The sequence below is a fragment of the Euleptes europaea genome, chromosome 3 (assembly GCF_029931775.1).
Source record: "Euleptes europaea isolate rEulEur1 chromosome 3, rEulEur1.hap1, whole genome shotgun sequence".
Lineage (NCBI taxonomy): Eukaryota > Metazoa > Chordata > Lepidosauria > Squamata > Sphaerodactylidae > Euleptes > Euleptes europaea.
The window spans coordinates 27,107,880-27,131,180 of NC_079314.1; the positions used below are offsets into that span (position 1 = coordinate 27,107,880).

A 23,301-nucleotide genomic window follows, 5' to 3' on the forward strand; every position below is an offset into this window, starting at 1 on the left:
AGAAGGGACGTCATGAAGTGCTCTAGGATTTGCAAAACTCTTTGGTAAAATAATACAGGGGTGGTGAGGGAAGGGACAAGGAAATCAGCATGACACTATTGTGTCAAGGCTAGTGTTGCCAGCCTTACTGCGGTGTTCATAGAGTATAACCTCCAGGTATTAGCTGGAGATCTCCCGCTATTACAACTGATCTTCAGCTGATAGAGATCAGTTCCCCTGGAGAAAATGGCCGCTTTGGCCATTGGACAATAATGCATTGAAGTCCCTCCTCTCCCCAAACCCCGCCCTCCTCAGGCTCCACCCCAAAAACCTCCCACCGGTGGCGAAGAGGGACCTGGCAACCCTAATCAAGGCGATGACCTAGGATTCCACTGAAACTCTATGGTTTTGATGTCTTCGCTCATAGCCTGATTTCCAGGCTGCTCCCACCACCACCACCTCCTTTCGACCTTAGCCAAATGAAGGGTTTTTTTTTGGGGGGGGGGAGTTAAGCTGCTTTTCCTTGTGTAGCCTGGAGCTCTCTTGCTTGGCTACTATCACCAGGATAAATGCAGGCTTTGGGGGCTACAGGCAGGCCCCAGCGCTCCCCGCCTTCCCGCTTGAAGTAGGTTATCAATCCAAAGCCTAACATCGCTCACCTCAGCCTGGTCTCCGTCTCCACTGGGACTTCTTTCCTACCCTCCAGCCACAAGTAAGACCGACGTGACTCAATTCTATGCAGTATCAACACTAAACAGACTCCGTCTCGATGCTACCGGCTGCCTTTCATGCTCTTTTGTTCCCACCTAAACACCCGGGAAATTATAAAAAACAATGTTTTCTCTGCTTTCCTTAAAAAAGCGTTCCTCTGTATATTGACTAGACATACTAGGGTCAATGTCTGTACTCTTTTTTCTCAGTTTAGTTAAGGGGTTTGAGCCCTTTTGGTTTTCTGGACCGCTTTAGATTGCTTCGACACAAACAAATTAAAAGGAGGGGGGAGGTCTTGCAGACTGGCATTGTAGCACATGAAAATGCCCTTCTCACCCCACCCCACATCCTATTGTGCATTAGGGTTGCCAACCTCCAGGTACTGCCTGGAGATCTCCTGCTATTACCACTGATCTCCAGCAGATAGAGATCAGTTCACCTGGAGAAAATGGCCGCTTTGGCAATTGGACTCTATGGCACTGAAGTCCCTCCCCTCCCCAAACCCCGCCCTCCTCAGGCTCTGCCCCAAAAACCTCCCGCCAGTGGCAAAGAGGGACCTGGCAACCCTATTGTGCATACAGCCCGTGTGACAGGTAGGACAAAAATTTCCCATTGATTCTGGTGCTTTTTTTCATAGCTGGTGCACAAGGACATTGCTCCTAAAGGCTCAAAAGATTTCTGTGAGCCAGAGCGGCATACTGGATGGGGAGAGACCTGGTTTCAGATTGTGGTAGGGTTGCCAACCTCCAGGTACTAGCTGGAGATCTCCTGCTATTACAACTGATCTCCAGCCGATAGAGATCAGTTCAACCTGGAGCAAATGGCCGCTGTGGCAATTGGACTCTATGGCATTGAAGTCCCTCCCCTCCTCAAACCCCACCCTCTTCAGGCTCCACCCCAAAAACCTCCCGCCGGGGATGAAGAGGGAGCTAGCAACCCTAGATTACTACTAGATAAAACTTAGGAATTCTGCAAAGAAGGCTCTACGTATTGGGCATTTCTCACCTTGTGACAGTCGTTACAGGTCCTTCCTTTTCCCCAAGGGGGAACACTCTACGTTTATATGATGTATGTTAGTGTTACTAGGTCTCAGGGATTCAGAGGTTTAGCCCCTTTCTCAGGTTTGCCAGGAGGATCAAGTAAAGTATCAGGATGAGGAGGCAGATCTAGGGTTGCCAACTTACAGGTGGGGCCTGGAGATCTCCCGGAATTACAACGGATCTCTCAACTACAGTGATCAATTCTCCCAAAGAAAATGGCTGCTTTGGAAGGTGGACTCTACAACATTATACACCACTGAGGTCCCGCTGCTGCAACTCCTTCTCCTCGGCTTTTTTAAACATTGAAATACATCAGGAGATCCAATCATGGATCTCCCACCTACTAGGTCACCCTTAGTCCTAAGTAGTAAGCCCAGCGTGAGGACCTTTTCCGCACACCGGAATTACTCCTGATTTTCTTGGGAGTCGATCCGCAAGCAATGGGATTGGTTTGGGCAGGGTTCTGCTGCATGTCTGCCCCTTTGTGCATGTGGAATCAGCTCATTTTCTTCTGCACATGGCTTAAATAATGAGGATTTTCAAGGGAGGGGGCTATCATCGTCAGTGTCACTATCGGTGGCATCAGAGCAACCCCCTTGTTGTTGTTGTTTTAAATGGCCCTAAAATAGCGATATAATGCTGCAGTGTTTAAGCAGTTTAGGATAGTTTAAGCAGGATCTTTGAATTCCCATCATTCATTTTAAAAAAAAGTCTTTATCTCCTGCCTTCGCAAAAATATCAGCAAAAAGGCATATCTCTGTGAGGGAAGAGAAACTTACTTTTTAAAAAAACGAAAGCTGGGAATTCAGAGAACTTGCTTAAACTATCATTGTAACACTGCAGCATTATATCGCTATTCTAGGGCCTTTTAAAAAATGGAAATCATTCTTCTGGGGGGGGAGTGGTTTAATTATGACAACAGTCCAATCATTGTAAAGTGGGGTGGAGGCAGGTGGGACAAAGAAATCCGATAGAAGAAGAGGAGTTGGTTTGTATATGCCGACTTTCTCTACCACTTAAGGGAGACTCAAACCGGCTTACAATCACCTTCCCTTCCCCTCCCCACAACATACACCCTGGGAGGTAGGTGGGTCTGAGAGAGCTGTGACTAGCCCAAGGTCATCCAGCTGGCTTCATGCGTAGGAGTGGGGGAACAAATCCAGTTCACCAGATTAGCCTCAGCCGCTCATTTGGAGGAGAGGGGAATCAAACCCGGTTCTCCAGATCAGAGTCCACAACTCCAAACCTCTGCACCACCACATTACGCACTAGGAAAAAGCTGACTCAAAATCAGCTTCCAGAAAAACATTTGGGTAAAAGTGGCCTCAAAAGACCCAGGGAAAAAATGGGCAGGAAACAAAAAAAATGAAGTTAAAATTAAAAGCACAATAAATGTATGTGGAAATCAGGAAATATCAGCACTGCAGGGCCAGAGGCTCACGGAAAAAACTCCTGTGGAAAAGCCCTGACTTGGTCCCTATTCACAAGGATTAGTGTGACAACTTTCTCTCAGTACTGAACATCTCTCCAGCTCAGCAGTGTCAGACTGCTCTCTTTCAAAGGAAGCATCACTAGGCTGTCGCCAAGGCGAGCCCATTGATGGAAAGGAGAGGAGAAAGCACTGGAAGAAGAAAAGAATTTGCCAGCAACTTCCCACTGAAAAGTTAAGTCTGAACATGAGGCAGAAGAAGCCACCATATTTCGCTTTTGGAGCGCTGCTGCTGTGGAACTGCGTGGCACACACACAAAAAAAAAGCATAATTTTTGAAAGGGTATCACCAGATAGTAAATGAAAACAGACACACACACAAAAGCAACAATCTGAATTTCCAGCCAAGTTGCTCTTGCTTAATATTCTCCCCCGAAGGGTCTTTTTGCCCATGTGACAGTGTTTCAAATGGAATCATTAAGGCAGGCAAGCTCAAACAGTGTTTTCATCAGATACTGCGGCCTAGTTAGGAACTCAGTATCTCCCAAATTATAATTCTTCTAAGAAAGAAGATTGAGGGGCAAATGGCTATGGAGAAAGAAAATAGGACTCAACAGTACAAGGTGCAGGATTTTAAAATCTAGAACCACCACCACTAATAAACCCTCCATGTAGTACATTTTAGCTGTTCAAAGGACCATTTACATTATCGCAGTAATCTTTGAGAGCGAACATGGTGTAGTGGTTAAGGTGTCGGACTAGGACCTGGGAAACCCAGGTTCAAACCCCCACTTGCACTATGGAGGCTTGCTGGGTGACCTTGGGCCAGTCACACATTCTCAGCCCTGACCCTCGCTAGTATTTGGATGGGAGACCAAGGAATACCAGGGTCGTGACGCAGAGGCAGGCAATGGCAAAACACCTCCCAACGTCTCTTGCCGTGAAAACCCTACGGGGTTGTCATAAATCAGCTGCCACTTGATGGCTTAAAAAAAAAGCAATCTTTGCACTAGTCTTGTTAGGTAGATCAATAATGTCCCTCTTCATACTGGGGAGTCATATTGTAGGTTGAGGTTGAGAGAGAGTAGCTTGCCTTAGTTTGTTTATCTGAACATATATTACTGATCTTTTAAGGATAGCAGATGACGACACATGTCAGGTTCTAAGAACCATTTAGCAAACATCTTTAAAAGAAAAAAAACCACCAGAAAAAGGCAAATCCCTAAAGTATCTGTCAAGAGTAGGAATGGTGTAGGCCAATTTTCAGCTCTTCAACACACAGGTAGGTTCTCCCCTCTCTAAAATGTTCACTCAGGATAATGTGAACAGAGTGAGACCTTGGCACTACTCCTTAGGATGCCTGTCTAGAAAGACAGCTCTGCTTTCTAGAAAGGAAGTAAAGGAAAATGCTGGGATAACCCCCCATAACTCTATTTAACTTCAGGGGGACCGTACACCTGTTTATAAGGAAAGTATAAACAAATAGAAGCAGAAGAAAGCAGGCATGTCTTTTTGAAGAAGCCTACTGGCAAAAGCTAGTAAAGTATTTTTGTGTACATGTAAACTGTGGATGATAATCCAAGAGTGCTGCCATTTGCCTGCTATCTGAGACAGGAAACCTCCACTGACACACTCTGGAGTGGTTGAGGAATATAGGGTGGTCAGCATCATTTGACACAGTGACATGGTGACATCATGGAGCCGGCTACCTAGAGAGGTGGTGAGCTCCACCTCACTCGCAGTCTTTAAGTAGATGCTGGATGAACACTTGTCAGGGATGCTATAGGCTGATCCTGCATTGAGCAGAGGGTTGGACTAGATGGCTTGGTTGGCCCCTTCCAACTCTATGATTCTATGATCTCGAAGTGATGTCAATGCACTGAGCAACTGCCTACACATCTCCCTAATCTCTTTGGTCTTTATCAGAGAGTTCCAGGAAATTCCTAGAATGTCACAGTGATGTCAGTTCTGAGTTTACACCCAGACATCACAGTATTGAGCAACGTGGATTTAGTCAGTGACGGCTTCCCCCAACTCCCACAGGTTTTCAGCAAAGGGCTGAACCTCTTATAGGGTTACCAACTTTGAGTTGTGAAATTCCAGTTTGGGGGCAGCTGGGTTTGGGAAGGGGAGGGACCTCAGTAGGGTATAATGCCATAGAGTTCACCCTCCAAAGCAATCATTCGTTCCAGGTAGGGCTGCTGATCCCCTGCCCCCAGCTATTGTCCCCCGATGCCAGTCAGCTGGCCAGCAGGGGGCTTACCAGCAGTGAGGGGGGGTATGCCTAGCCCAGTATGCAAGCAAAGTCACCAGCACTGCAGCAACGTCACTTCTGGCATGCTCCAGAAACGGCATCATCATGTTGCCAGCAATGTAGGACAGTTTGGTATTTGGCTAAAAAAACCCTCTATGGTAAAAACAGCTTCTACCATAGAGTTTTTGCCCAAATACCAGAGCATCCCTAACCACTGGTGACATTATGACATTACTACTGGTGTGCACCGGAAGTGACATCACTGTGTCACCAGTGATGTTGCTGCCACACTGGGCTAGGCCTCCCCCCATTGCTGGTAAGTTTCCCTGGCCCCCTCCAGTTGCTGGGGGGACCTGGCAACTTATCTCCAGGAGAACTGATCTCTGAAGTCTGAAGATCAACTGTAACTCCAGGAGATCAGGCTGCATCTAGAGGTTGCCAGGCCTCCCCCTATGGTGATAGGCTTCTCGCTGGTAGCTCTAATTGCCAGCTACCACCCAAGCGGTGGTGTGGGATTTTTTTTTTTAATGGTGATGGTGCCTGTGCCACTATATTGTAAGGACCTAGAAATGACATAGGTAGCTCTGGGAATCACCAGAAACTCCATGGTTTTATCATAGTGTTTCCAGTGGTTCCTAGAGTTACCCTACGTCACTTTTGGGTTTTCCCCATAGTGGGGCAGCCAACGTTGTCCCCCCCGCCAATGTCCCCACCCCCAACCCTGGTTGCCATGCATAGCCCTTTAGATCCTGCTCATAGTTCTGTCTCTCGCTCTGCAGCAGTGACTTCTGTCTCAGAAAAAAGCTAAATATAGCCCCACCGCACACAAAACCCCTTCAAGCCATTTTGCGGCAGCAAAGAAGACAAGAGCAAGGTTGACATTCTGGCTGATTTGAGTTGCAAATAGTGCATTAAAAATTCAAGCGAAGCTGCTCCCTGGTCAGGCCGTTGCTCTAGGCCTCAGCGCCTGTTTGGGTCCTGGCTCTATTAATTTATTCCTTGCTTTAGCCATACAGGGGAGGCCACTTCAAAGCTCAGACAAAACAAAGAGAAATTCAAGGGTCGATCAAATGCCATTTGAATGCTTTGCCTGGCTCTGGGTTTCTCCTCCAGCTTCATGATGTATCCCTTTTTCACCTTGCCTAGAGAAGGTTTCCACACTTTCCCTTCCATTTTTTCCCCCAGGACTGTATCTTGCACATCTTCTAGAGAAGTCCAGGCAGCCTCAAGGGGAGTTTGTTTTACCCTCATTAACAAGGAATTGCCAACTTTAGGTCCATGAAGGTTCCTGGGCTGCTAGTGGCTGTGAGGCAGACATTCACCAGGCACAGTTCTTGCCAGCACAACATCTCACCAAAACAGCTCTGTGCTCAATGACAGGATCCTCGCCAGATATTTTATAACATAGCAGCCATGCCAGAAATTTTGCTTTCCTAAGGAAGATAGAGAGCCAGCGTGCTGTAGTGGTTAAGAGCGGTGGAACTCTAATCTGGAGAACCAGGTTCGATTCCCCACTCCTCCACATGAAGCCTGCTTGGGTGACCTTGGGCCAGTCAGTTCTCTCAGGACTCTCTCAGCCCATGCAGAGGCAGGCAATGGCAAACCATCTCCAAACATCTCTTTCGTTGAAAATCCTACAGGATCACCATAAGTCGGCTGCGACTCGACAGCATTTTACACGCACAGCAAGGAAGATTCCTCACATCACAGGGAGTTGGGGTCACCAGGACCCTCTACTCCACCAGCAGGAGGTTTTGGGGGCAGAACCAGGGGGAAGGCAGGGTTTGGGGAGGGGAGGGACTTCAATGCCATAAAGTCCAATTACCAAAGTGGCCATTTTTTCCAGGGGAGCTGATCTATATTGGCTGGAGATCAGTCGTAATAGCAGGAGATCTCCAGCTAGTACCTGGAGGTTTAGCAAACCACAAAAAAGAGCACTCCTGTGCTATTACCACACGGTTTGGAAATCAGCACAGAGATAACTGTACAGAGCGAACACACAAGTAACGTGTTTAAACATATATTCAACCAAAGTGCAGTGATACATATAAGAAACACATACAACTATGTACACAAATATACAATGTTTTTTCTAATGCATTCTTTGTGCTAAAAATTTTTTCTATTGTAGCAGTATTCAAATCTTCAGAAGCGAGCTTAGCTTTTACACTTGGAGGTATCCTACGGGAACCAGCTAACTGAATGCAGGATATATAACATTGTAAGATTGAATGAATGGGGGTTGAAGAAATTTTCTTGAAACGGCCGTCCCCCAGCCATTGCCTTCTTCTGAAGATTTGAATATTTATTAAGAAGTACCTTGTGGACCTTTTAAAGAATTTTTCTACAACTACTGCTACAATAGAAAAAAATTTTGCACAAAGACTGCATTAGAAAAAACATTGTATATTTGTGTACATAGTTGTATATGTTTCTTATATGTATCACTGCACTTTGGTTGAATATATGTTTAAACACGTTACTTGTGTGTTCGCTCTGTACAGTTATCTCTGTGCTGAGTACCTGGAGGTTGGCAAGCCTCACTGAGTAGCATGATCTGTCCCTTTGACATCAATCCCATGAGGTACATTAAGCTGAGAGAGGCTTGCCCCACACCATCCAAACAATTTCACAGCTAAGCAGGATGTTCGTCTGAAGCTCTATACAATTATTTCTTATAGGGCTGCCAATTCCGGCTTGGGAAATTTCTGGAGACTTGGGGTCAGTGCCTGGTGAGTACAGAGTCTGGGGAGGGGAGGAAGTTCAGCAGGGATGTGATCCCATAGAGGAGGAGGAGGAAGAAGAGGAAGAAGAGTTGGTTTTTATATGCTTTCTCCGCCACTTAAGGAAGAATCAAACCGGCTTACAATCACCCTCCCTTTCCCTCCCCACAACAGACACCCTGTGAGGTAGTTGGGGCTGAGAGAGTGTGACTAGGCCAAGGTCACCCAGCTGGCTTTATGTGGAGGAGCGGGGAAACCAACCCAGTTCACCAGATTAGCCTCTGCTGCTCATGTGGAGGAGTGGGGAATCAAACGCGGTTCTCCCGATCAGACTCCACCGCTCTTAACCACTACACCACGCTGGCTCCAAAGCTGCCATTTTCTCCAGGGGAACTGAGCTCTATCTGGAGATCAGTTGTGATTAAGGGAGAACTCCAGGTCCCACCTGGGGGCTGGCAAGCCTAACTTCTCAGGACGTATATACCCACACTACAGACATAAATAATCTTTGTCATCCTCTCTCCTTTGGGAACCCCTCGGAATTGTAGTTCTGCACAAGGGGAGAAAGATGGTGGTGCACCATCACCAAACTACCATATCAGTTAAACTAGTATTAAACTGTCAGAATCCGTTTACCTTAAGCTGTTGGGCCACACTGGGTCTCTCTGATCCTTTTCCACCCATACAGTCACATCCCAGCCTTAAGCTCATTTTTTCCCATTCCTGGGCAGCATTACAGTCCCAAAAATTATAAGGGCTTTGTTGTTCTCTCCACCAAGTAAAAGCAAAATTGTATTAGCCCGGGGTGGGTGGGAAATAAATCAGTAATGACGAAAGGTTAAACCTTTGCTTAATAAATGCACCAATAATCTCTTCTGCGAGCAAGGAAATTTGTTTTACAGAGTGGAGTTTTTGCCTTACCATTTTCTCTTCTGAGGAGTGTCTTATCCAGTCGGTCATTTGGAAGAGGTAGGAAGTTGGTGGGCAAGAAATTTCCCCACACACACATTCAAGTTCAGGAGTCCATAAACAATATTCTAGGCAGGAACAGACAGGATTTCAGTCATAATCGAGAAAGGAAGCTGGCTGCTTAGAGAAGCACTTCCACCCCTTTGATATTGTTGCCGAGTTATTCTTTGGCTGCTTGAGAAAATAACCTGGGTTCTCACAATATTTGGCTTGGAAATGAGTATCTGTGTTGAGTATTTGACCAAGACAAACAGAGAAATCCCAACCTTCTGTGAGCTCTGGGCCAAGATAACTTCGTCTAAGGGGCTCCCGGCTCAACAGCTGTAAGCAGTGAAATATACATTTTAACAAGCCTTGTAAATATGACAACAGTCATCCAGATAGGGGCTCAACTCCACAATGCACTGTACCTGGATGTCTCTCCGGGTAGAGTTGCCAGGTCCCTCTGCCACCTGTGGGAGGTTTTGGGGGCAGAGCCTGAGGACGGTGGGGTTTGAGAGGGAATTCAATGTCATAGAGTACAATTGCCCAAGTAGCCATTTTCTTCAGGTGAACTGATTGCTATCTGCTGGAGATCAGTTGTAATAGCAGATCTCCAGCTAGTACCTGGAGGTTGGCAAGCCTATCTCTGGGTCACCTCAGTCCTGTCAGCAGATGTGCATGTGGGAGTTCCCAGATGCAACTTAGGCCCAAACTTAGGGTTGTCAATAAGGTTGCCAACCTCCAGGTACTAGCTGGAGATCTCCTGCTGTTACAATTTATCTCTAGCTGATAGAGATCAGTTCACCTGGAGAAAATGGCTGCTTTGGCCATTGGACCCTATGACATTGAAGTCCCCAAACCCTGCCGTCCTCAGGCTCCACCCCAAAAACCTCCCACCGGTGGTGAAGAGGGGCCTGTCAACCCTTCCTGGCAATCCAAGGTGCAGAGGAATTTTTCCCAAGCATGCAGTGCCCCTGCTTGGATTGGGACTGCTGTGTAAGTGGAAAGTCTCACAAGTGAGCATTTTTACCTCCGCTCATGTTATGTTGAAGACCAGACCCTGAAACTCCACTCTTGGGATGATGCGGTTCAAATTCAAAATCACTCCAAATATCGATTGCGTGTTTGGCTTTAGTAGTCCTGAATTCCAACACGAATGAAGAGGAGAAGAAGGGAAAGCCAAGTTCAGAAGAATTTAATCTCTGCAAAGCCTTAGAGTCCACTTTCAGCCACAGTTCAAGCGGTTTTAGCCACCTCTAGTAAGCACCCATCTAATCATGCTAATCAGCAGCTCCAGAGCAGGTGGAGGTCCAAGAACCTAAAGAACTTAATCGGTGAGAGCCACAACTTCTTTGGGAGCCTGTTCCACCACCTGCTTCTTATAATTATGCCCAAGTTTCCTCCAAGAGAAGATTCACACATGCACAGACCTCATCAAATAACTCTGTGATGGATTAATTGAATCCACTCTGGGGAGGGGGAGATAGGGTTGCTAACTCTGGGTTCAGAAATATTGGAGATTTGAGGGTGGAGCCTGGGAGGGTGGGCTTTAGGGAGGGGAAGGACCTCAGTAGAGTATAATGTTGTACAGTCCACCTTCCCAAAAGGCCATTTTTTCTCCAGGAGAAGTGGAATTAACATTTTAAATCAATAAGTAAGCTTTCTATATAGTCTAGCGATCAGCTGTAACTCCAGGGGATCTCCAGTCCCCACTGGGAGGTTAGTAACCCTAGGGAAAGATCAGATTTGAGTCTGATCTCTATCAGAAACGTTCAGGAGGGCATTCTTATAATGGAATCAGAACCATATTAAGATGGAACAGTCCGGAAGGACACTTTCAGATGGGAACAGTCTGTACTCCATTGCAATGATTGTTGATGGTATTCTCTATTATTAGATACCATCCAGCTTTTACTGCATCGTCTTATACCTTGTGATCCCACATTCTGTCGCTTACACAATACCTCTGCCATAAGCTGCTTGCTGTTCTCATTGCTGCTCAGACTAAATTTTGTATGCCTAGTCCTGTTTCATTGTTTATTGACTTGGGCTGTATCATTACACTCCCCTCCCTTTCTTTACTTTCAGCAGGAGCCTCAAGACCCTCTTCAAGACAACATGCAGGCTGAAACACAGCTCGTTTCTCTAGGTCAGGAGGCGCTGAACTAGACAAGGACGGAATGCAACTGAAGGATTATATGGGGAACTGATAGCCCCACCTTTTCCTGTAGCCAGAAGTTGTTCCTTGATCCTGTAAAGATCTACTGAGTTGTGTTTTCATCCTGAACATGACTAGAATGTGGGAGGCCTCAAGGTGCCTGTGCTTTTAGCTCTGCCCCCCCTCCGCCTTTGTTCCTGGTGTCCCAGGGTAGACTCTGGGGGGTGGCGGAGGTGGATCAGCCCGCTCTGGCAGGTCCATGGTCTGCTTGTTCTCCAAGAACTGTAGGAAGAAGCCTGCTGTGGTGAAGGCAGGGGGTCTCCCCGTAGAGCTTCCAAGCTGAACAAAGCCTAGGCATAGTGGGGTCCATGGAAGGGCTCTTTCCCCCTTGCGGATAGGGTTGGGCAACTCTGGGTTGGGAATTCCTGGAGATTTGGTGGTGGAGCCTGGGGAGGGCAGGGTTTGGAGACTGGAGGGACCTCCGCAGAGTATAATGCCGTGGAGTCCATCTTCCAAAGCAGCCATTTTCTCCAGGGGAACTGATTTCTTTATTCTGGAGGTCAGTTGTAATTCCAGAATATCTCCCGCCCTAACTGGAGGTTGGCAACCCTACTCCAAGGGTTCAGCTCAAACCCCTTTCTGACTATATATTACTCTTCCTACACACTTGACACTGAGAGACACTGTTTTTCAGTGTTACTCCTCTGAAGATGCCTGCCACAGCTGCTGGCGAAACGTCAGGAAAGAAAATACCAAGACCACGGTTACACAGCCCGGATAACCTACAAGAACCAATGAACTCTGACCGTGAAAGCCTTCGACAATATTTCTACTCCAAGGAGTTTTCCTCCCATGTAGAGTCTAGGCCTGGGCAGTTTTTGACAGTGTAAAGGAAAAATAGACAACTCGTGTAAAACACACATTGGTTTCTTTAGACTTTATTCATACATATATTAGGACCTTTATTATATATCGTGGATGAATGACAGCAATAACAGGCCAAAGAGCTGACAACATCCAGTTAATGGATACAATTCAGGGTAGCGAGACTGCAATACTTTCAGTAACACTGTGACTTTTCTAAATGGCGATTCTCTGTCCATGTGCAAATTGCCATCTTCTCTGTCCATGTGCAAATTGCTACCTACACCACAAAGGTTTCTCTTTTAAGGCATGCCCCTTAGCAAAAAAAATTTCATGTGGCGCAATTACACATCATGCACACACAGACATCCCCTAGGATTTAGGCTGTTGCTCCATGCTGGGCAGTTCTTCTTCGTTTTAAAAAAATTAAATCTGCCTGGATGATTGGGCTCTAGCCCAAGGGGAATGCACAGAGGAAAGATTTTTTGAAAAAGAAGGTAACTGGAATAAAAATTAAGATAACAAAATGGCAGAGTGGGGGAGGGGCAAGGATGGGAAAATGTATTTGCACGTTTATTTTAAATGTATATTTATACCCACCAGTTTCAGCATTCGTAGAGCTCGTGGGTTGTTTAAAGGTGGCTAGAAATTACCTATGGAATGCACTCCACTTACTTGGGTGGAGAAAAAGTGGATGGCAATTAGGGTTGCCAACTTCCGGGGGGTGGTGGAGATATGGAATTACAACTGGTCTCCAGAACACAGAGATCAGTTTCCCTGAAGAAAATGGCAGCTTCAGGGGGTGGACTCTGTAGCATCATACACCCAGTGAGGTCTTTCCCCTCCCCAAACCACACCCTCCAACCCTGTATCTCTAGGAATTTCCCAACCCAGAGCTGGCAGCCCTAATAGGTAAAAGAAGTCCCCTGTGCAAGCACCAGGTCATTACTGACCCATGGGGTGACATCACATCCCGACGTTTACTAGGCAGACTTTGTTTACGGGGTGGTTTGCCAGTGCCTTCCCCAGTCATCTTTCCCTTTACCCCCAGCAAGCTGGGTACTCATTTTACCGACCTCGAAAGGATGGAAGGCTGAGTCAACCTTGAGCCGGCTACCCGAAACCGAGTTCTGTCAGGATCGAACTCAGGTCATGAGTAGAGCTTTTGACTGCAGTACTGCAGCTTACCACACTGAGCCACGGGGCCCTCTCTCCATTTGATTAGTGGTGTTCTAATCTAAAGCATTTTCTCATTCCCCAATATAGATATGCTATATGCTATGCAATAAATCCATTTGGTAAAAAAATAACATACAGTCAACATAACATTCTCAACAAAGTCCATCTTTGCCTTGATTTTGGCTACATCATCTGCATTCTCTTCACCTTCCATTTTAAGACTGAATCTTTCCCCCATCCCCACCCCATTTGGAAAGGATATTTGCTTCCTGATAAGACACTAACATGGCAATTCTAAGCACAGTTACACCCTTTTTAAGTCCATTGAATCGGCTTGGAAGGGTGTAACCCTGCTTAAGACGGTACTGCAAATGTATTGAAATATATGTTTGAAGTAGTTCATTTCCACCCTCAAAAAAAAAAATCTGCTTGCAGTGAATAAAATTTGCATGCAGTTTAAACCAGCTTGAGGTCAGTAATGTTAAGTGCATGCACATGGACATGTTACAGACTGTGGACATGTGATCAGTAGAGGCCCCGTTTCTGCATGGAGCTTCACACAAATGGGAGATACCATTAATGTTCATGCTGGAGAATGGCTTCATGCTAAGCTTGGCATTTGATAACCCACCCACACACACACACAAAAAAACCTGCCAGTTGACAATTGTTAATACTGGTCAAATGTTGTTAAATAACACTAAAGTGTTCGAAGCATTAATTCGTAAATAGTGACCAATGTCTCCCATAACTCCCATATTTAACATATTTCAGCCTAAACAAGGAGCCCAGGATATCATACACAGGATTTGTTCCTATATGCGCTAATTGCCCTGACCTGGATGGCCCAGGCTAGCCTGAGCCCCTCAGATCTCGGAAGCGAAGCAGGGTTGGCCTTAGTTAGTACTTGGATGGGACATAGGGTTGCCAGGTCCCTCTTCACCACTGGCGGGAGGTTTTTGGGGCGGAGCCTGAGGAGGGCGAGGTTTGGGGAGGGACTTCCATGCCATACGGTCCAATTGCCAAAGCAGCCATTTTCTCCAGGGGAACTGACCTCTATCGGCTGGAGATCTGATGTAATAGCAGGAAATCTCCAGCTAGTACCTGGAGGTTTGCAAAAATAACAGCACGTAGCCCAATTAGCAAATTCTATTTCACAAAGTAAAGTAAACATACAGCATAATACAAGGTGATGAACAAAAAGACAATCTTACTCTACCTATCTAGGTACATGATACGCAATAAGACAGAATGGACACCAAAGCGTACATCAAAACATGGTCTAATTACAAATGCACCCCTTTTACAGTCCAAAAACAATATTTGAGCCAATACTGGCCATTGTAAAGGCACCCAATCTCCGGTAACAGAATGAGAAAACTCCTCCGTTGTCACCGTGCCACAATTCAGCTGGCGAAGAGCGCCTCTGGCTTAGCATAGCACAGTCTGATGTTTTCTAACGTTTTTCTAATAAAGCTGTGCCCTTCAAGCAGTCTGGACTTATCTTGCTGGGGTGATCAAACAATAGCCACAAAGGGTGGCAAGAAATAATGGCAAAGGAACGTGTATCCCAGGTACTTAATCACGTTTCACTGTGAGGCTTCTTCAGCCTAGAATCTTCTGAACGACCACCAAGGGTTCTCTCAATTAATATGAAGCACAACGGAGGAGTTTTCTCATTCTGTTATCGGAGACTGGGTGCCTTTACAACGGCCAGTATTGGCTCAAATATTGTTTTTGGACTATAAAAGGGGTGCATTTGTAATTAGACCATATTTTGATGTACGTTTTGGTGTCCGTTCTGTCACACACACGAACACACATGAAGCTGCCTTCTACTGAATCAGACCCTTGGTCCATCAAAGTCAGTATTGTCTACTCAGACCGACAGCAGCTCTCCAGGGTCTCAGACAGAGGTCTTTCACATCACCTACTTGCCTAGTCCCTTTAACTGGAGAGGCTGGGGATTGAACCTAGGATCTTTGGCATGCCAAGCAGATGCTCTACCACTGAGCCACAGCCCCTCCCCTATTATTGTGTATCAGATAGATAGATAGATAGATAGATAGATAGATAGATAGATAGATAGATAGATAGATAGATAGATAGATAGATAGATAATTACAGCATAGGGTTTTGTTTTGGAGTACCTGGAGGTTGGCAACCCTAATGGGACACCACCAAGTAAATCCAGGGCTGCTACGCAGAGGCAGGCAATGGCAAACCACCTCTGTTCAACTCTTGCCTTGAAAACCCATGAGGGTCACTGTAAGTCAGCTATGAGTTGAGAGCACTTTATACATACACGAGGGCTAATGGCAAAAAGAACCTCATAAAACAATTCCAGTGTTTAAAGCCTTGCAAGAACCCTAAGGGCACTCTCCCTCCACACACACCCCACCCAGAAAATATATCTTTCAGGCCGTGGTGTTATGGCCTGTCTCCCTGTATCATAGGTAGGGTGCTTAGCTGACTTCACAGAGTGTGTGGCTACATAGTATCAGATTGCATCTGCCATTCTGGGGAAGAAGGAAAAAATGGAAACCATGTGGTTAAAAATATGACAGCCAGATTTAATTGCCCAAATGTCTCTCTGATGCCAGCTAACATTCCCTCCCCAGTCCTGTCTTCCTGCTTGGAAACTAGATCGTGCAGGTTAGTCGGGAGCAGGGTTACCATTCTCCAGGTGGGGCTTGGAGTCCTCCCAGAATTAAAACTGATTTCTGACTACAGGCCTCACATCCCCCAGAGAAAATGGCAACTTCAAAGGCCAGATTCTGTGACATCTCATCCTTGCCGAGCTCCCTCCTCTCCTCCCCAAATGCCACCGTCGTCCCCCCCCCAAACACTAGCCCCACATCTCCAGGAATTTTCCAAGCTGAAGTCAGCAACCCTAACTGGGAGAGGAATGGTTGCTGGGCAGAAGGTGCCTACCCCGAATGAGGGGTGTGCAAGACCCTAATTCCTTCAGAGCCGGGGAGCAAGGGTAGAGTTGCCACCCTCCAGGTAGAGCTTGGAGATCTCCCAGAGATCAGTTCCCCTGGAGAAAATGGCTGCTTTAGAGGGTGAACTCTATACCCCGCTGAGCTCCCTCCCCTCCCCAAACCCTCCCCTGCCTACGCTCCATCCCCATATCTCCAAGAATTGCCCAAGCCAGAGTTGGCAACCCCTAAACAAGGGACATCCATTCCTGCCATTGCTATCTGAGGCAATTAAAAAGATGAAAGCATCCCTTGCAAAGGGATCGTCTTGATCTTGTGATATACTCAACAACGTTTGACCAGCGTCCAACCACAATTAATAAAATCTGACTCACATCTCAACCCTTCTTCGGGTGTACTCGATCCTTCACATCAAAAGACCACACATTCTTTGTATGTCGAATACGGTAGCAGCGGTACTCAAAATGTCCACGACAAAAACCCATAGGGAAAGACGGACAAGGACAAATCTTGCTCTTCGGATGCGCCAGTCTTTTCTACCAGATGGGACTTCCGGCATCCGTGATCTTCGCACGTCGCAAGAGATTTCAGCCTGAGAGACAAGCCTTCTTGCCCATTCTTCTAGGGCAGGCTAGACATGTCCAATCTGTTCTCTTCCAAACCATTTGTCTTCCAACATGTGTGAGCACAGGGTGAGCCAGGGACCTGCTGCTTCAGCAATACAAAGCATGAGACACATGCGCCAACCAGCTGCAGCTCCCACACATTTAGCAGACGCCAAGTCATGTGCCTGCCACTGTTCAATGCACATGGCCACAGACCCAAGGCTGCATGCTTTGCACTTGTGCATGACCTCACAAAATATAATAAACAAGTGAATTGCACTGATGCCCGAAAGTTCCTTTGGAACCAATACCCAAACTATTTCCTTTGCATGCAAAGCAAAAGGTAAAAGTTATATGATTTGGCATAACTTACTTAGAAAAAACATTCACAATGGTTCTAAACTCCTAGACTTCTCCTTCCGGATTGTGTTAGTCCCTATTTCCACTGAAGGAAACACAAGATATGAAACTCTGAAAAGTAAAAAAAATATCCTGTGTCTCACAATCAAGAAAAAAACAACTTTCTGTGACTAGAACAAGGTTTTTGCATACATCTGACATGTTTTCACTTGTTTGCACATGTTGCTATCCCTTTCTTGACGGGCTGTGCGTGTGTATTTTTTGCACAATTTGGTGTTCATTCCAGTAAGCCAATGAGAAAGGGGAAATAGAACTGAGACTTGCTAAAATGGAGCAATAGTATTTTAAGATGGTGGATTAGGAACTGAGGGTCACAAAGATGAGGTACCGGAATCATTTCCCCTCCCCAGAAAGCAACCGAGGGAGGGTAGATTTTGAGCAGGAAAAAGTCAAGAAGGGAAAGGGTGAAGAAGTCACTCCCTCCCTCCTACCATTCCATTGCTTCAACTCCCAAAGCTGCTTCTAGTCAGGAAAGTCAGGAAAAGGTTACATACAACTGTATGTAATATGTAGGCTGAACCAGAGGGCAGATTATTCTTACTTTCACAGATGTAAGAATTTTGCATGAAATGCCAAAAAGATATTTCCAATTATAATTTGAAAAAAACAGTGTGTTTGAGAAGATACAAGCTTGGAAGACACTGTAGTTTTTTGGGGGGAGGGGTTAAATGAAGAACTGATATTGTGGGATGGTTCAACACATGATGGGCGATTAAGTCTGAAGATTTCACAACTTTTGATTTGCTGACTCACTTTTAGACACAGGTTGATCTGTTCTCTGAGCCATTGTTCAGTAACTTGCTGAGTCAACTCAGATCAGTGGGGGGGGAAACCCAATGGTGGTTGAAAAAGCAGAAAAATTATTATGAGAACCAACCACATTCAGACTATTCTGAAACCCACCAGACCCTCTTTAGTGTCCTATGCCCAATTTTGGCAGAATTAGGCCCTCTTGCCTGAAGCAGCTACAGATACAAAGGAGAAGGAGAAGGGAGACTCAAACCGGCTTACAATCACCTTCTCTTCCCCTCCCCACAACAGACACCCTGTGAGGTAGGTAGGGCTGAGAGAGTTCTAAAAGAGCTGTGACTAGCTCAAGGTCACCCAGCTGGCTTCGTGTGTAGGAGTGGGGAAACAAATCCAGTTCACCAGATTAGCCTCCGCCGCTCATGTGGAGGAGTGGGGAATCGAGCCCGGTTCTCCAGATCAGAGTCCACCGCTCCAAACCACCGCTCTTAACCACTAAACCACCCAAATAGAAACACAACAATCTTTTGGGAGACAAAAGTGCATGAAAGGGTGAGAGAAGGAACTCAGGAGGCTGAGGTGGGAGGGAGAACCACTAGGCAGATAGCAGGGAAGCAATCTGGAAGCACAGAGGGGTAGTCCACTGGCTTCCCTCAACAACAAGTGCATCAGATCTAGGAACTATGCAACAAGCCGTGGCATGGAATCTGCTCCCTGGATTACCTGATGACCAGGACAGGGAGAAGTTGCAATATAGTACCCCGCTTTGAACCACCTGTGGTTCCTTCCTCCAGCTTGCTAACCCAACAGGCTCTGAGCCCCCTCCCCCAGCTTAGAATCATAAAGTTGGAAGGGACCACCAGGGTCATCTAGTCCAACCCCGTGCACAATGCAGGAATTTCACAACTACCTCCCACACACACACCCAGTGACCCCTACTCCATGCCCAGAAGATGGCCAAGATGCCTTCCCTCTCATGATCTGCCCAAGGTCACAGCTTCTTAAGCATATACGCGAAGCAGCCAATGTCTTTCCAGGTTCTTCTCTACAACGTGTGAGATCATATCATTCAGATCATCTTTTCCTTTCTTTTTTTCCCCAATTACCATTTGCATTCACTAGCAGAAGCCGTGCACCACAATGACGAGGGAAACAAGTGATTATGACACGTCTACTCATAAATAATTATGGGCCATTTTGCTAGCCTTGGGGTCCCCATGCATTATCATCTGGTGACGCTCTTGCATAGCGTAGGAAGAACATTGAACATTAAAAATAACCCTCCCCCGCAGGATGCAGGCTGATCTGGAAATCTGTAAGCGCCTTCTTGCTTGGGTAACCAGGAGGAGCAGCACTGTGAAGCCCACAGACAGAGATGGAGCGCATCGTTCACAATTCAGCCTGTGCTGGGTTCTTGGCACACACCATGCCTTGCTGGACACACCGAATGAGTTCTTTGCGGTTGTCCAGGATGGTGTCAAAGCTCTCCTGCAGCCGGTTTTGCTGGTCAACTACCTTCTGCTGGAGGCTGCGGATCCAGCGGAGCAACGCCAAGCGGCGGTACATGACCAAGTGGACGTGGTGCTTCTCTTTTTCCCGCTCCTTGAACTTCTTCTTATCCTGAAGGTTCCGGAAGGCCTCGGCCAGCGCTGGGAACAAGGCCTCAGAAACTGGAGAGGTCTTTCCAGGGTCAGCATCAGGCAGCTTTGACTCCGAATGACCGCTCTGGTCTTCAGTGGCAACAAGAGGCGCGTCCCAGGCACCGGCGCCCCCACTGTCAGGGCTATCAATGCTGAGGGAACTGCTGGCATAACCGTTGTCCTCTAAAGGGGAGCTGGCCACCTTCTCATTCAGCTGTATACTTTCCTCAGCAGTGGTTTTCTCCTGCTCCAAGCCACTGACCTCAGCCCCCTCCGGAGGCCTGCGGATGTCTTCTTCTTCCTCAGAGACAAGCAACACACCGTCTGAGTTTAGGACCTGTGGGACATCCTTAGGTCTGCTCTTTGTGTTCTGCCTGTGTAGAAGTAATGCTTGATTATCCGGTGCCTGAACAGTATTACCCTCCAGCATCTCTGGCTCCCCTGGCGTAGTTTGGCTCCAGTTATCATTGCTGTCGTAGGCCTCCTCGCCCATGAAGTTCAGGTTCTTGTCTGGTTGACCGTCCCTGGCAACAAGGTAGGCTGTGTCCAGCTGTGAGTTTGCCTCATGGAAAAGTGGGTTGAGGGGAACCTCTGGTTGGCACATGGCAAACATCCGTCCACCCTCCTATTGAGGGAGAGAGAGAGAGAGAAGGAAAAATACAGGAAAGAAGTGTGTAAGTGTCCTGCCAAAAAGTACCAGCAATCTTATCGGTGTCTTCTGAAGTCTAATATTTACTACTCTCCTGCAGCTCTGGAATACCTGTCAATCAACTGATCAAATATTATCAACGGACCATCAATTTTTTTAAAATATCTGGCTTCAGTTGGACATTCCATGAAGATAACCATGCTGTTGCACAGGTGGGAGCCTTTCGTTTTATTATTTTATCATGGTATCATCCGAAGGGAAATTCCTTGGAACCAGGGTACACACACATACAAAATGCAGTGACAGATATACACCAATCTGTGGCCCAAAGCAAGTTTTTTATTTATATTTGTTTTTTAAAGCCACATAAGAACATAAGAAAAGCCATGCTGGATCAGACCAAGGCCCATCAAGTCCAGCAGTCTGTTCACACCGTGGCCAACCAGGTGCCTCTAGGAAGCTTCAGCAGATGACCCCGCGTCTACTCAAGGCAAGAGACAAACAGAGGTGGTTTGCCATTGCCTGCTCCAGCGGTTCCCAAACTGTGCTCCGTGGAGCACCTGGTGCTCCATGAAACATCTCTTGGTGCTCCGTGAAGAGATTGGAAAGAAAAATACTACTGTCATTTGGTTTAGTATATAGGTGCTAGGTGAAAATTAGTGCTCCGTGATGAATTTTCTCCTGAAAAGTGCTCCATGGCTCAAAAAAGTTTGGGAACCGCTGGCCTGCTCTGCTCTGGGTTTGCTTGGAGGTCTCCCATCCAAATACTAACCATAGCCAACCCTGCTTAGCTTCCCAGATCTGATGAAATCAGGCCAGCCTGGGCTAACCAGATCAGGGCTTCTCAGGGGGTACAATATTTGATGTACATGCATAAAAAAGTAGAGCATCAGCCATTTGTCCCCAAATCCATACCTGTACATTGTACAGTTGCACTAATATGCCAACTGGGATCGGCCAACATGATGGATCACTGTGGTTTGCTTACCATAACGTGTGAAATGGTCCTCAACTGGATTGTTTGGATGGTAAACAGTTTTGTGAGACCGTGGAGACATCATTGGTTACAGTGTCAAACTAGGCTGGCCAGTGTGGTGTAGCGGTCAGAATGTCAAGCTAGGATCCTAGAGACATAGGTTTGAATCCCCACCCTGCCAAGGAAGCTTGCTCGGTGACCTTGGCCAAGCTCACACTCTAAGCCTAACCTACCTCGCAGGGTTGTTGTGAGGATAAAATGGAGATGAGAGTAACGTACGCCATTTTGGGTCCACATGGGGCAGAAAGGTGGGGCATAAATGAAGTAAATAACGACAACAATAACAATAGCAACTGGGAAATTTGGGTACAAAACCCTACTCTGACATAATGTTTGTTGGATGACCTGGGAATAGATACTTGTCTCTTAGTACAACCTACCTCACTGAGTTGTTGTGAAGATAATAGGGGGAAGGAGAGAACCATTTACTGAACCCAGAGCTCTTTGAAGTTAATATAATGACAACATCTAGTTAAAATATCCACAGAAAATGCCTGCCCTTTTTAAACTGGCAGGCCAGTGGTACCATTGTGGCAGAAATACTACAACAGCCGCATCTCTGGCTGTGAAACATTGGCCAATAACTGTGACGCAGACATGTAATATATTTCTTATTAAAATACATACAAGGTCTTTTAAAAAGACAGTATCTGACCACTTTGCTGTTTGACTTTTTTTTTTATTTTTTTTAAAGGCTGTCTGCCCTTGGAGGCAATCTGGAAAGATTTGGTCAAGAGAGTGGTAGCAATTTGAGGTGCCCCCCCCCCCAAATCAGGACATTTTCAGGACATCTCCTACAGGACGGTGCAGGAAAAATATTGACGGCCCACCTTTGCCCGTCACAATCCTTGCCCAAACTGCCACATGTCCATCTCCTTTAAGCGGCTTAAAGCACAAAACTAGGGGAGGGGGATTGTGAAAGAGGAAGGGGGTAAGCTGCAGCTAGGGGGACAATTGAACAGATGGTGACGAGGCTTAGGAAATGCAGCATTTCAAGCAGATTCCCAAACACGGAGACCCATAGAAAGAGCCAAGCAGGTTTCTCAGCGGCAACCCAGCTGATTCCAGTACAGTCCGAGCGGAAAGAGGCCAGCAGAAAGGAACTGGAAAACCAGAAAGCCAGGGTTTATGCCAGCAAAGGCACAGATTGGAGCGGGGCGGGGGCAGCCTCCTTTCCCACTACCTGGTAGGTTTCCAGCACATTATCCTCAGCACTGCCTGCGTCTCCTCCATCATACCCCGTGGATCTTTACGAGATGCTAATATTCCCTATTACTATGTACGGGTGTGAAAGCTGGACAGTGAAGAAAGCTGATAGGAAGAAAATAGATTCCTTTGAAATGTGGTGTTGGAGGAGAGTGTTACGGATACCGTGGACAGCCAAAAAAACAAATCAGTGGGTTATAGATCAAATCAGGCCTGAACTGACCCTAGAAGCTAAAATGACTAAACCGAGGCTGTCGTATTTTGGTCACTTCACGAGACGACAAGAGTCCCTGGAAAAGACCGTCATGCTAGGAAAAGTGGAGGGCGGCAGGAAAAGAGGAAGACCCGACAAGAGATGGATGGACTCAATCAAGGACGCCACGGCCTTCAATTTGCAGGATCTGAGCAGGGCTGTCAAGGATAGGGCATTTTGGAGGACTTTCATTCATAGGGCCGCCATGAGTCGGAAGCGACTTGATGGCACTTGACACACAGGCCATTTATTCATGGAAGGTTTTGCATTGGATTTGCCACTCTTTAGATGCGCTTTCCCCCCACCCATATTCTCAAAACTCAACCATAAGCCGCCATGCAGAGTTTCGAGAATTCAGATGGGGACAATGTGCATCTATGGAGTGACAAATCCAATGCAAAACCTTCCATGAATAAATGGCCACACACACACAATATGGGGAAGCAAGGAGTCGTGTTTTGTTTTTGTTTTTTGCATGCAAATCCATGTACCCCTCAAGCCCAATGCGCGGGGGC

General features: G+C 46.6%; 1 protein-coding gene across 1 annotated transcript; it reads right to left on the reverse strand.

The window, feature by feature from the left end:
- Window positions 1–19,325: 19,325 nt before the first annotated feature.
- C3H1orf216 (chromosome 3 C1orf216 homolog) lies at window positions 19,326–20,261 on the reverse strand. The gene has a single exon (XM_056847444.1). It carries the CDS (start codon window positions 20,253–20,255, stop codon window positions 19,392–19,394), a length of 864 nt encoding a protein of 287 aa, XP_056703422.1. The 5' UTR covers window positions 20,256–20,261; the 3' UTR covers window positions 19,326–19,391.
- Between the last annotated feature and the right edge of the window lie 3,040 nt (window positions 20,262–23,301).